Source organism: Microcaecilia unicolor, chromosome 11, assembly GCF_901765095.1.
Source record: "Microcaecilia unicolor chromosome 11, aMicUni1.1, whole genome shotgun sequence".
NCBI lineage: Eukaryota > Metazoa > Chordata > Amphibia > Gymnophiona > Siphonopidae > Microcaecilia > Microcaecilia unicolor.
Genome location: NC_044041.1, coordinates 101856813 through 101869889, shown reverse-complemented (window position 1 = coordinate 101869889; position 13077 = coordinate 101856813). Strand labels below are relative to the sequence as shown.

The following is a 13077-nucleotide window of genomic DNA, read 5'->3' as shown; positions in this document are numbered from 1 at the left end:
ACTTTTTCCCATCTTCTATGCCAGCCTCAAATATCATACCCAGCTCCATCAAAGCCCTATGCAGGTCCCTGGAGCAGTTTTTAGTGGGTACTGCAGTGTGCTTCAGGCAGGCAGACCCAGGGCCCCCTCCCCCCCACCTGTTACACTTGTGGTGGTAAATTTGAGCCCTCCAAAGCCCACCCAAAACCCAGTGTACCCACATCTAGGTGCCCCCCGTTACCCTTTAAGGGCTATGATAGTGTTGTACAGTTGTGGGTAGTGGGTTTTGAGGGGCTCAACACCCAAGGTAAGGGAGCTATGCACCTGGGAGCAATTTGTGAAGTCCACTGTAGTTCCCCCTAGGGTGCCCGGGTGGTGTCCTGACATGAGAGAGGGGACCAGTGCACTACAAATGCTGGCTCCTCCCACGACCAATAGCTGGATTTGGCCATTTTTGAGATGGCCGTCCTTAGTTTCCATTATAGGCGAAAACCGAGGCCGCCCATCTCGAAGGTCAGCGATCTCAACATTTCGGTCGACCTAAATGTTGAGATTGGCTGGTCCCGACTGTATTATCGAAACGAAAGATGGACGCCCGTCTTGTTTCGATAATACGGGATGCCCCACCCCTTCGCTGGGGCCAGTTCGATTATGCCCCCTCTGTGTAATAATAATGTCTTCTGTATAACAAAATTTAACTAGTTGGACCACTAAATATTTCAGAGTTGTGTACATTTGCAGAGTAAAATGATGTCACTGTGCTTTCTAGATGAGGTGAATGCATCTACCAAAAAACAAAAGTGAATGTATATTTGCTTTACAAAAGTCTGGAAATGTTAGAAAATTAAAATTTATCACATGAACTATTGCCTTGCAGGGCAATAGTTCTCTTCCAGCAATCACTCTGCTCTGAACTAATACATTTCCTTTCTATGGGACTGTCACGAAACGCCTAGCCAACAGCCTGGGGTTACCCCGCAGCCACTTAGAGGGTCTATCCACAGCTCAGTTCTGCCTGCACCTGCTACTTGTGCTGTACACTAGCACCCTCCTCCACACTGAGTCACCCACCGCCTCTGGGCGAGTCTCCCGCTCTCAAATTATCCCCATTGATTTCTAAGTTACTGGAGGCCACACTCCCAGTGGTCCCACTGTTCCCAGAAAGCACTCAGACCCAGCACACACACCACCAGGATTCTTCATCAGTCCAGACAGAGGCAATAAATAATTGTTTATTAAAAATATATTGAACAATGAACAAAAAATGTGCAATTGGCAAACAGGTAACTGAAATATGGATCAATTATAAAACTAACTAAACATTTGTTTACTTCCTAAAAAGTACCTGGGGAGATCGGGACATATAGCTGCTCACTAGTTATCAAATATAACTCTCGCTCTCACTGAAACTGGAGCAACAACCAGGAATTGCTGGGTAATTTCAAAGTCCAGGCCAATCAGGAGCCCAGAGCAACATTATTTGAATAAAGCTGGTTATATCTCTGAAGGCACTATAGAAGGAATCATTCACTTATCAGTAACAACTTTAAGCATAAACATGCACCACCTGCTGGCCAAACTACAGAAATACAGAATTAATTTAGGCAGTTTACAGGCTTAAACATACTGTTCTGTCACAGGGCAATAGTTCTCTTCCAGTGAGCGCTCTGCTCTGAATTTACAAATGTCTTTTCTGTGGGGCAATTTATTATGCAGAGAACAAGTGACTATCATGAGCTATTAGAATGAGATGCAGGATGCAACTGTAAAGAGCACAGTTGTCTCATCCTCAAATGAGAATTTTTATGAGGGGTATCTTATGCAGAAATTAATTTAGCACAGTTCTTCAGATTTCAGATGATGAGTTATTTGAAGCTGGTTAATGAAAGCTTGATCAATAAAGGTATCAGAACATGAACAGGTGAGGTTGTTGAAATACCATATGAGCAGAAGTGGTAGAGGTTCTCATGAGTTCAAGTGAAATTATTCAAACACATGAGCATTGTTTTGCAAACCCATATATCTCATTAAATCTATCTTGTCTTCCAAAACTGGTGCAGTGTTCAAAATCAGAATCTGTATCACAAACACCGAAGTCCAGAATGACTGTGAAGAAATCTGACAACAAAGAGAACTCTGACATTAAATCTCATGTGAAGAATGAATTTGCATTGCCAGCTCCAGTGACTCCAGTTTGTAAGAGTTTTAATGAGAAAAGTGTGCTTACCATGCCAAACCAGAATTTGATGCTGCCTTCTAAAGGTAAGCTGTGCATGGGATTAAAATTTCTCTGATCATATCTTCATCACAAAGTCCATGGTTGTGATTCTGTTGGCTTTTTTTTTTTTTCTAGGAGTATAAAAAAAGAAGGAAGACTTACTTTAAATATCTTTGTTTTCAAATTAAACAGATTATTGCCCCGTGATGCATCAAGGCTGTTGACGTTGTGCCCTTTACTTCCAGCAACCATTTTCTAAACCCAGGGGTTCTCAACCCAGTCCTCAGGACACACCCAGCCAGTCAGGTTTTCAGGATACCCATAATAAATATGCATGAGAGAGATTTACATGTTCTATTTAGATTTGCATAGATTAGCTCTTATGCATATTCATTATGGGTATCCTGAAAACCTGACTGGCTAGGTGTGTCGTAAGTACTGGGTTGAGAACCCCAGTTCTAAATATACCCATTATCAAAAGTGAGGAGATTTTAGACTGGATTGGCCAAGGAAGCCCTAGTATGGAGACCTCATGTGGTTGTGAACAGAGGCTTAGCTCTTTAGAGGATGAGGCTATGGAGGGGAGGTTAGTTGTTTGGGTGTCTGTCAAGGAAGACTTCAACCTCCTTGCTGTTTGTGAGAGTTTGGCGAGTCTTTGAGTAATGGTATGAAAGATGGCAGGTCTTCTGTTTTGGAAATTCTGGACAATGGGTTGGATTTAGCCTCTCTAGGGGTAAAGATAGTTGCCACCCCTGCTATAAAAATTTAGGTTGTGGTGGACCTTGACAACCCATTTGGCTGTGGTAGGGTTCCTAAAGGCTATTGGGTGGGGTGGGGGGGTGTTGAGATGCTAGACTAGATCCCAAGGGGGCACAACTGTACACCTGAGAGGGTTCAATAACCACCATACGCTCTGCACTAGTGAACTCGCCCTTTGAGCCTCTTAGGGACTCCATGTTAAAAAGATCTTACCTTATAGTCTTCTCACTGTACATATACTTATCAGGAATACAGGCTTTAAGAGCTGCAGGCCTTGCCTTGGGGAGAGCTGTCCTTGATGCCTTATGAGAAGGTAGTAATTTGGCCGATTTCCTTCCTTTCTCCCCAAGTTGGTGTCCTCATTTCATCTCATCAGTCTGTTTTCTCTCATGGTGTTTCACGAGTCTACTGGATAAAGGGATTGAGTGGCTTCATCAGTTTGCATATAAAAAGAACATTGCACATTGACTAGCATACTATTCGTATGGGCAGTTGCATTTGTTGCAGCTTTTGTCTTTGGAGTTCTTAAGGGCTCTTAGCAGCATTTGCTCCTTTGACCCTTTTTCTAGTGGGGTCATTGGCACTTTAGCTCTCTTTGGGATGCCGGTTTGAGGATGGATATCTCAACTACTGTGCTGCTCTTTGTATAACTGATAGTGCCATGGCCCTGGTCTAATTAACAGAGGGTGCCCGTGAATGGTTTGCTCTATATTTTGCTTGCCTATCATTCCCACTAATCTTGGGCAATTTTGCCTTTTAGATATAATATGGAGTTCTGTCTACACTTTTGACTCTGTTCTTGTGAGAACCAGCTCATTAAGACTTGGTGACAACTTATTTAATGGATTGCTGGGGGTTTCCTGTTCATTTATGGGGTTCATTTCTGTGAGCACTGGGAGCCTTGCTTTGTGAGTTGATTACTGCACCTGAAAATCTGGAGGCCCTTTTTGATTTTCATTGTTCTGACCCTCACATTGGCTTCCTATAACTTCTATGTAACTTTTTAATGCATGCTTTGTTGGATTCTCCTATTAGATTTATTGGTTTGGATAGTGGCAGGCAGTTGCTTTCACCTTTGAACTCTAATGCCACTTTCCTCCAACTGTTAATGATTGGATGTGCCTATGTTACTCTGTGGTTTTGTTCATTGTTTGCTGTACTCTGTTCTCTGTTATGATCCTGTACATTTTTAGGGAGGTTTCAGGGTGGGGGGAGAGCTTCCACGCAGACCTCAGTCCTAAATTGTAGGACTCCTTAGCTGGTCTCATAGAGAGGGTGGGGGATTTTTTTTTTTGTGGTTGGTTTTGTTATTTTTTTATTAGTTTTCTAGGTTTCAAGGTTGGATATTTGGGGTTTTCACTTGAATTTGTTTTCTCTCTCTTTCTTTTTCTTTTTTTATGTTCCTTCAAGATGCCATATGCCCCCTGTAAAGATGTTGGTCCTCTTTTATGGTGGGAGAGACTGTTGACTGGGACAGCCCTCTCACTTTATTTAGTTGAGAGAGATCTTTGTATTAGTTTCAAGTATATACAGTGGGGGAAATAAGTATTTGATCCCTTGCTGATTTTGTAAGTTTGCCCACTGACAAAGACATGAGCAGCCCATAATTGAAGGGTAGGTTATTGGTAACAGTGAGAGATAGCACATCACAAATTAAATCCGGAAAAATCACATTGTGGAAAAGTATATGAATTTATTTGCATTCTGCAGAGGGAAATAAGTATTTGATCCCCCACCAACCAGTAAGAGATCTGGCCCCTACAGACCAGGTAGATGCTCCAAATCAACTCGTTACCTGCATGACAGACAGCTGTCGGCAATGGTCACCTGTATGAAAGGACACTGTCCACAGACTCAGTGAATCAGTCAGACTCTAACCTCTACAAAATGGCCAGAGCAAGGAGCTGTCTAAGGATGTCAGGGACAAGATCATACACCTGCACAAGGCTGGAATGGGCTACAAAACCATCAGTAAGACGCTGGGCGAGAAGGAGACAACTGTTGGTGGCCAGAGTAAGAAAATGGAAGAAGTACAAAATGACTGTCAATCGACAAAGATCTGGGGCTCCACGCAAAATCTCACCTCGTGTGGTATCCTTGATCATGAGGAAGGTTAGAAATCAGCCTACAACTACAAGGGGGGAACTTGTCAATGATCTCAAGGCAGCTGGGACCACTGTCACCATGAAAACCATTGGTAACACATTACGACATAACGGATTGCAATCCTGCAGTGCCCCGCAGGTCCCCCTGCTCCGGAAGGCACATGTGACGGCCCGTCTGAAGTTTGCCAGTGAACACCTGGATGATGCCGAGAGTGATTGGGAGAAGGTGCTGTGGTCAGATGAGACAAAATTGAGCTCTTTGGCATGAACTCAACTCGCCGTGTTTGGAGGAAGAGAAATGCTGCCTATGACCCAAAGAACACCGTCCCCACTGTCAAGCATGGAGGTGGAAATGTTATGTTTTGGGGGTGTTTCTCTGCTAAGGGCACAGGACTACTTCACCGCATCAATCGGAGAATGGATGGGGCCATGTACCGTACAATTCTGAGTGACAGCCTCCCTCCCTCCGCCAGGGCCTTAAAAATGGGTCGTGGCTGGGTCTTCCAGCACGACATGACCCAAAACATACAGCCAAGGCAACAAAGGAGTGGCTCAGGAAGAAGCACATTAGGGTCATGGAGTGGCCTAGCCAGTCACCAGACTTAATCCCATTGAAAACTTATGGAGGGAGCTGAAGCTGCGAGTTGCAAGCGACAGCCCAGAACTCTTAATGATTTAGAGATGATCTGCAAAGAGGATTGGAACCAAAATTCCTCCTGACATGTGTGAAACCTCATCATCAACTACAGAAGACGTCTGACCGCTGTGCTTGCCAACAAGGGTTTTGCCACCAAGTATTAGGTCTTGTTTGCCCAGAGGGATTAAATACTATTTCCCGCTGCAGAATGCCAAATAATTCATATACTTTCCACAATGTTATTTTCCGGATTTAATTTGTGATGTGCTATCTCTCACTGTTACCAATAACCTACCCTTCAATTATGGGCTGCTCATGTCTTTGTCAGTGGGCAAACTTACAAAATCAGCAAGGGATCAAATACTTATTTCCCCCACTGTAAGCATTTGGCAAAATGAGTCCTCTAAAACTTTTATCATGGAATGTGGAAGGGGTGACTTCACCCATTAAAAGGCAAAATATTTTGCAATTTCTGAATAGACATCATGTAGACATTGTACTACTGCAGGAAACCCATCTTTCCTTGGTTGAACATAAAAACATTTCAGAAATGGTGGGTTTGGCTCTTAGTTGAGTCTCCTGCTTCTCATAGGAAAGCTGGGGTCCCTATATTGTTTAGGAAGTCTCTAAATTTTCAAATTCACTAATTATTAGAGAGACTGAAGGTTGTTTTGTCTTAGCCAAGGTGACTATCAATAAAAAAAACCTATTACCTTAGGTAATGTATACGTACCTAATAGATATAAGGTAATTCTTACTAGATTAATCTGCTTTTACCTGCTGTTGATACTGATACTGTTATTGGTGGGAATTTTAATATGGTTTAAGACCCAGCCTTGGACAGGTCTCATCTAAGAGCGGACTTGCATATTCACCCCTCCAGTGATCTACCCTTGCTCTGTGATACTGTAGATCTAATTGATTCTTGGTGTTTATTTTTCATGGGTGGAAAGAGATTATACTTACCTATCCCAGGCTCATTCTACTCGGTCAAGAATAGGTTACATCTTGATATCTATGTATTTTTTTTTTTAACATTTATTTAACGCCGAGATCAGTCCATATGGAATCTCTGATCATGTATGGATTTGGGTTTCGTTGGACCTAGTTCTTTGGAATGGCATCAGTTTCAGTGGAAATTTCTCCTTGAGCTTTACTGGGACCCATCATTCCATTCTTTTTTGTTGGGGGGAAAAATGGAATAGTTTTTCACTTGCATAACGTGGCTCATGTGAATAAACCCCATCTTTTTTGGGACACAGCTAATGCTGTGCTTAGAGGAGAAATTATAGCCTATGCAGCCAGTAGGAAGAAAATACGAGAAGAGGAAATTTTGCACCTTGAAAAACAAGTGATTAAGGATAGGATTATTCTGGGAATTCAGAAAACAGCTAGTGCCAAAACAGCACTGTTGGTGACTCAGGCAGTGTTAACGTCGCTGTTACATCAACGAGCCATCAAATCTTTAACTTACTATAAATAACCAACTTTTTGTCCATGGTAGTAAATGTGGCTAGACGTGGCCCTATGAGGATTCCGCAACTGGCTGGTGCAGGAGGGAAAACATCTGATGTGGAGATCAATATCTTTCTGCGCTTTTATGAAACTTTATATGCTCCACTGACTGGATACCTTTGACGATAGCCACGTAGTTCTGGGAGTGTCCGTTCCGAGTATTACATCAAGCTTGCATTACTCAAATATATGGGAGGGGTTGCTTCACCTCTTTGCCAGAAATGCACTGAAAAGCCTAATTCATTTTTCCATGTTTTTTGGGAATGCCCCCAGATTTGCTTTTTTTTTTTTTTTTTTTTAATGCGATTCGTAATTTGGAATTTCTTTTAGGGTCAGTTGTCCTGCCTCTGCTGCAGGTTTTTTGTTGGATACATATGTTTTTTTTAATGCAGAGCAGGAGTGGCCATATGTTTATACACAAGGCGGTTCTCTAGGGTAAGAAATCTATCTTGGAAGGTTTGGACTGTTTCTGCTTCACCTTCCTGTTGGGGATGATGTCGCTGTTACATTGTTATGTTAATGGAGAGGCAAAGTTTGGAATATCTGTTAAACATAAGAAGCAATTATGTTCATTTGGGATCCCTATATAACTTCCCTTTCCCAAGGGCTCTGTAGCCCGATTTTGCAGGCTATAAATGTTCTAAATAAATCAATAAGTACATTCACAGAGATGAAATGACATGGCATTATAAAAACAGAGACGTCACATAAAACACGTCATCAAGGAATGCTCACACAGACAGCAAACTAACATTAACTGCATATTACACACACATTTTCCTTGAGCCAATAGAATTCATATCTATTCAGAGGCATGCTGGTCACCAAATGCCTCTAATGACACTGTTTTTAGCTCCTGCCTAAATGGATTCAAGGACTTTATATACAGAGGCAATTCGTTCCATAATTGAGGCCCCCAAACTTTAAAAGAAGACTTGTGATATTCATTGATCTTGAATACATTGTAGTTCGTGAATGGGGTATGGAGCCTTGATGTGTGGTTTCCTTTATTTCCCCTTCTTTTGGGGGGGGGGGGGGTACAGCGTTCTTTTTGATCGAGGCATTTTGTCCTAGTGACACCACCACCGCCAACTCCAGGCTACGCCCTTTCTGCCTCGCCTCACCCTATGCTTGGAATAAACTCCCTGAGCCCATACGCCAAGCCCCCTCCCTGCCCATATTCAAATCCTTGCTCAAAGCCCACCTCTTCAATGTCGCTTTCGGCACCTAACCATTGTACCTCTATCCAGGAAATCTAGACTGTCCCCAATTTGATTGACTGCACTTTTTTGTCCTTTAGATTGTAAGCTCCTTTGAGCAGGGACTGCCCTTCTTTGTTAGATTGTACAGCGCTGCGTAACCCTGGTAGCGCTTTAGAAATGTTAAATAGTAGTAGTATAAGAAACGAGGCCCGTTGGTTTGTATTCTGTCTTGTGTAATGTGGCTCTGTTTGTTCTATTGTATGATCTTGTTTCTGTTTTGAAACACCAATAAATAGATTTAAACATAAGAACATTACACTGCCATTTAAAGAGGATAGAACAGGCTAATCATTCTGATAACTATTCGTTTTGTTGGAGAGGGGGGGGAAGCAACTTCTAAGGCAATAGAAGCCTGTCAGCATATCTAGTAGGAGAAAGCAAACCCATGCATCTGGACTAGTTTCCAAAGAATAAAGGAAAGAAGATTAACAGGTACGACCTAATTTCTCCTTTCCTGTGCAGCCTTGACTAAATTTGTCAGGGATAATGCAAAGTAAATTTACAGTTTAGACTAACTTTATACATTTTGCTTTAAAGATTTTAAGACATTAGATTGGCTGAAAACTAAATACAATAACGTTTGGTTTTTTTTTTTAATGCGCAGATGTTAACCAGTGCACAAAAGAAATCCCTGTTTGGAAATCCACAATAAAGACAATTAGCAAATGCTGTACTTAGTCCTGAGAGACGGTAAGTGGACTACAGCTATGTTGTTTTACTTAATATGGTTTGCTTCAACTGATTGCATAGTTTTTAGACCATGTCAATTTAAATACAAAATCACATTAGACTAGGTAGTTCTGTAAATTAGGACTAGCGGCTGACTGAATTTCGATTACGGTTCTGGAGCTCAAAATCCTTTCTCCCCTGTTTCGGCTGAAAAGTTATTTTCATTTCCAGCCATGTATTTGGTTTCGTATGAAAATGACCATGTGTGTGTATTTATTTTTTTTTTATGATGGAAGCTGAAAATTTGTGCTTTGTCCAATTTGTCTCCTCCCAGACCCCCTCATTTACCACTCAAGCCTATCTTACAATGGCAGTTGTGGTCTAGGGAATGTAGTTGGGGCAGGATTGATTCCCTAATTACTCCTGCCCATTTCAGCTGTACTCTCAAAATGACTGCCATGACTGGGGCATCAGACCTGTCTAATGCATTCTCCAGATAATGAAAGGTTATTTTTAATATGGGCAACCATTTACGCACATCTCACATAAGGCAAGGACGGTATTGAATAAATTTTGGAGCACATCATGAATAATTCATAGCTTAAGGTTAAGAATACCTAGGCATATTTACCCCTTACTAGATGGCCTGGAGTCATAAGAGTCCAGACAATGGGCCATCAGAGTTGTATTCAGGAAGGAAAGGGTAACAGACATAAGCATAGGCGCCAATTCCATGGGTGCTTGAGCACCCCCAATATTTGATCCGCCGGAAGTTCCCAGCCCCCCTCCCTCTCCTCAGAGTGCTAGCCCGACCTGCGCTGCCCGCCCTCTTCTCCCAGTCCTCTGCCTGCCCCCTCGCCTTCCTGCGTGCCGCCCAGAATTTAAAAGTTCTTACCTCGGGTCCAGGGGCAGCAGTGAAAGGCGAGCAGACTCGGTGCTTCAGCCTGCCTTCCCTTCTCTCTCAGCTCTGCCTCTGGTCCCGCCCTTGTGGAAAAAGGGGAGGAGGGGGGGAATGCACCACCTGTAAAAAAAAAAAAAAATCAGCAGCCCCTAATCATTTTGAAAAGTTGGCTCCTATGGACATGTAGTGGGGTGTTCATAAAATTGGGATCATAAGTTCTTTTGTTAGTGCTTGTTCACTGTTCTATCCTTGGTTGTTAGGCATCCTCTACTGTAGACTTTGTCTTACACTATTGTTCAGATGTCTGCTGTATTTTTTTTTTATCCTGAATAAAAACCGTTAATGTAAGGAGCCATGCATCTTTTTAGGGTTGACACATGAGTTTCTATAGTAACATAATGATGATTTAAAATCTTAATGCATCATTCTCTTCAACAAATAAAATAAATAGTTACAGTAAAACATTGACCAAAATGGTCAGACCAGGAAAAGGAAACAATTATAATTTCTTATGCAGCATTATCGTTTCCCCTTTGAAAATAAAATCAAGAATATTTCCTCCTATGTGTAGGACAGTTAAGTTGTTTAAAGGCCATATCATCAAAGGAGGTTGTTAAATCAACGCAGACGGGATATAAGAATCCTTCCCACATGCATTTTAATTTGTTGACATTATTCAGAAATACCAAAACTTCCAACTGCATAAACAAAATAACTCAATGCAAGGCATGATACAGGACAAAGAATAGAAAAGGGCTTTGTTTTTTTATAGTCCTCCCCAGAACAGTGATGTGCCTTAACATCAGTGGTGTGCTGGAGCAGGCTCTCACAGGCTCGCAAGAGCCGGTTGTTAAGTTTTTAAGAAATTTGGGAGCCGGTTGTTAAAGTAGGGCCCTCCATGGCTACTTTAACAACTGGCTCCCAAAATGTGGGCTTGGGCCCCCTGCTGAATTCTCTTTTACTTTGCTAGTGGGGATGCTGAACCCTGCCAGCCAAGTAAATAGACTGCTGCTGCTCCCCGCTCCTTGTTTCCAGCTCTGAGCAGCAGGCTAGGACTTCTCCAGCATGTGTGAGAAGTTTCAGCATGCTGCTCAGAGCAAGACATTGGGAGTGGTGGCAGTCCATTATTGGCTACCAGCAAAGGTATGCCTAGTGTGCCCACACGAAGGGAGGAGAGAGAGAGGCAAGTGTTGCTTCCCCCCCCCCCCCCCCCCCCCCGGCCACCCCTGGCTCTTCCAACTGCAGAGCTGGCTACATCCGGAGAAAGAGCCTGTTGTTAAAATTTACCAGCACACCCCTGCTTAACATTCACAAACCATTCCTCACTCCCCATCTCATTCCCTCCCCCTCCCAAAAAAAAAGAAAAATAAAGGGGAACCACTCCTAGCAAAAGAATGTATCTCCCCAAACCCATCAGAGAGTTACAGCGTGTTTACAATGATTCTGGCCTTAAGAGGAAGGGATGAAAGGTAAGGATCAGACCCTCCCTACTTGTTAACTCTAGTATTCCAAACTTTATCTGGAGAGTTCTGTTAAATTTCTATAGCATTGCTTCAGATTAAACCAGTACTTCAGGGTTTTTTTTTTTTTTTTTTTTTGCTCTTCTGGAGCACTGGTGTAGGTTTGATATCGCATATCCTTTATTAAACCTTTCTTCCAGTGGATATGTGCTTCAATATGTGTGCGCAAATCAATAAAGTGACTCCCTTGTTACTATTCTTCTGTCCTGTACACAGAACTGCGATTCGCCAATCATGGCATCTTCAGGAGAACAAATGTTTATCTGGACTGGCGAGAGGACATTATCTACATTGCCTATAGCTAGTATATTAACATAGTAGATGACTGCAGAAAAAGATCAGCAAGGTCCATCCTGTCTGCCCAACAAGACAAACTCATATGTGCTAGTTTTTGTGTATATCTTACCTTGATTTGTAACTGTCATTTTCAGGGCACAGACCGTATAAGTCTGGCCAGCACTATCCCCGCCTCCCACCACCATCTCTGCCACCCAATCTCGGCTAAGCTCCTGAGGATCCATTTCTTCTGAACAGGATTCCTTTATGTTTATCCCACGCATGTTTGAATTCCGTTACCGTTTTCCTCTCCACCACCTCCCGCGGGAGGGCATTCCAAGCACCCACCACTCTCTCTGTGAAAAAATACTTCCTGACATTTTTTTTTTTTTTTGTCTGCCCCCTTCAATCTCATTTCATGCCCTCTAGTTCTGCCACCTTCCCCTCTCCGGAAAAGGTTCGTTTGCGGATTAATACCTTTCAAATATTTGAACGTCTGTATCATATCGCCCCTGTTTCTCCTTTCCTCCAGGATATACATGTTCAGGTCCGCAAGTCTCTCCTCATACGTCTTGTAACGCAAATCCCATACCATCCTCGTAGCTTTTCTTTGCACCGCTTCAATTCTTTTTACATCCTTAGCAAGATACGGCCTCAGTATTTATATTCCCTTCTTCCTCCGTTCCCTCTACCCTCTCTACTGTCATTGTAATTGTTTCTTTAGTTCATTGTAAGCCGCTTAGAGGCTGCTTTATGTGGTAAAAGGCGGGGAATAAATGATCTTAATAAATATTCATTAATGATGTCTGATCTTGCTCCTTAGCTATAAAGAGAGGGACAAAGGAGGAATGGCCTAATGGTTAGTGCAGCGGGTTTTGATCCTGGCAACCTAGGTTCAATTCCCACTGCAGCTCCTTGTGACCTTGGGCAAGTCACTTAACCCTCCTTTGCCCTAGGTACAAAAACTTAGATTGTGAGCCCTTTATGGACAAAGAAAGTGCCTGCATATAACATGTACAGCGCTGCGTACGTCTAGTAGCGCTATGGAAATGATTAGTAGTAGTAAAGGCTGGGATGCCCTCATCACCACTGCTTTTTGTACTGACCTTTGATCCACTGATCCGGGATATCCTTAGTAACCCAGACAATACAGGGCATACAGGTGGGGGATCAATGCTTTAAAGTAGCTGCTTTTGCAGATGACATCACAAGCCCACAGAACTCTCTAGCATCCTT

General features: G+C 42.6%; 1 protein-coding gene across 1 annotated transcript in view; it reads left to right on the top strand.

Annotated features, from left to right (window-relative positions):
* Positions 1-13077, top strand: part of MELK (maternal embryonic leucine zipper kinase) — a 174649-nt gene that overhangs the window by 123701 nt on the left and 37871 nt on the right. Inside the window, 3 exon segments of the mRNA XM_030219609.1 lie at positions 2040-2241; positions 9080-9116; positions 9118-9165. Coding sequence (XP_030075469.1) covers positions 2040-2241; positions 9080-9116; positions 9118-9165 — 287 coding nt within the window.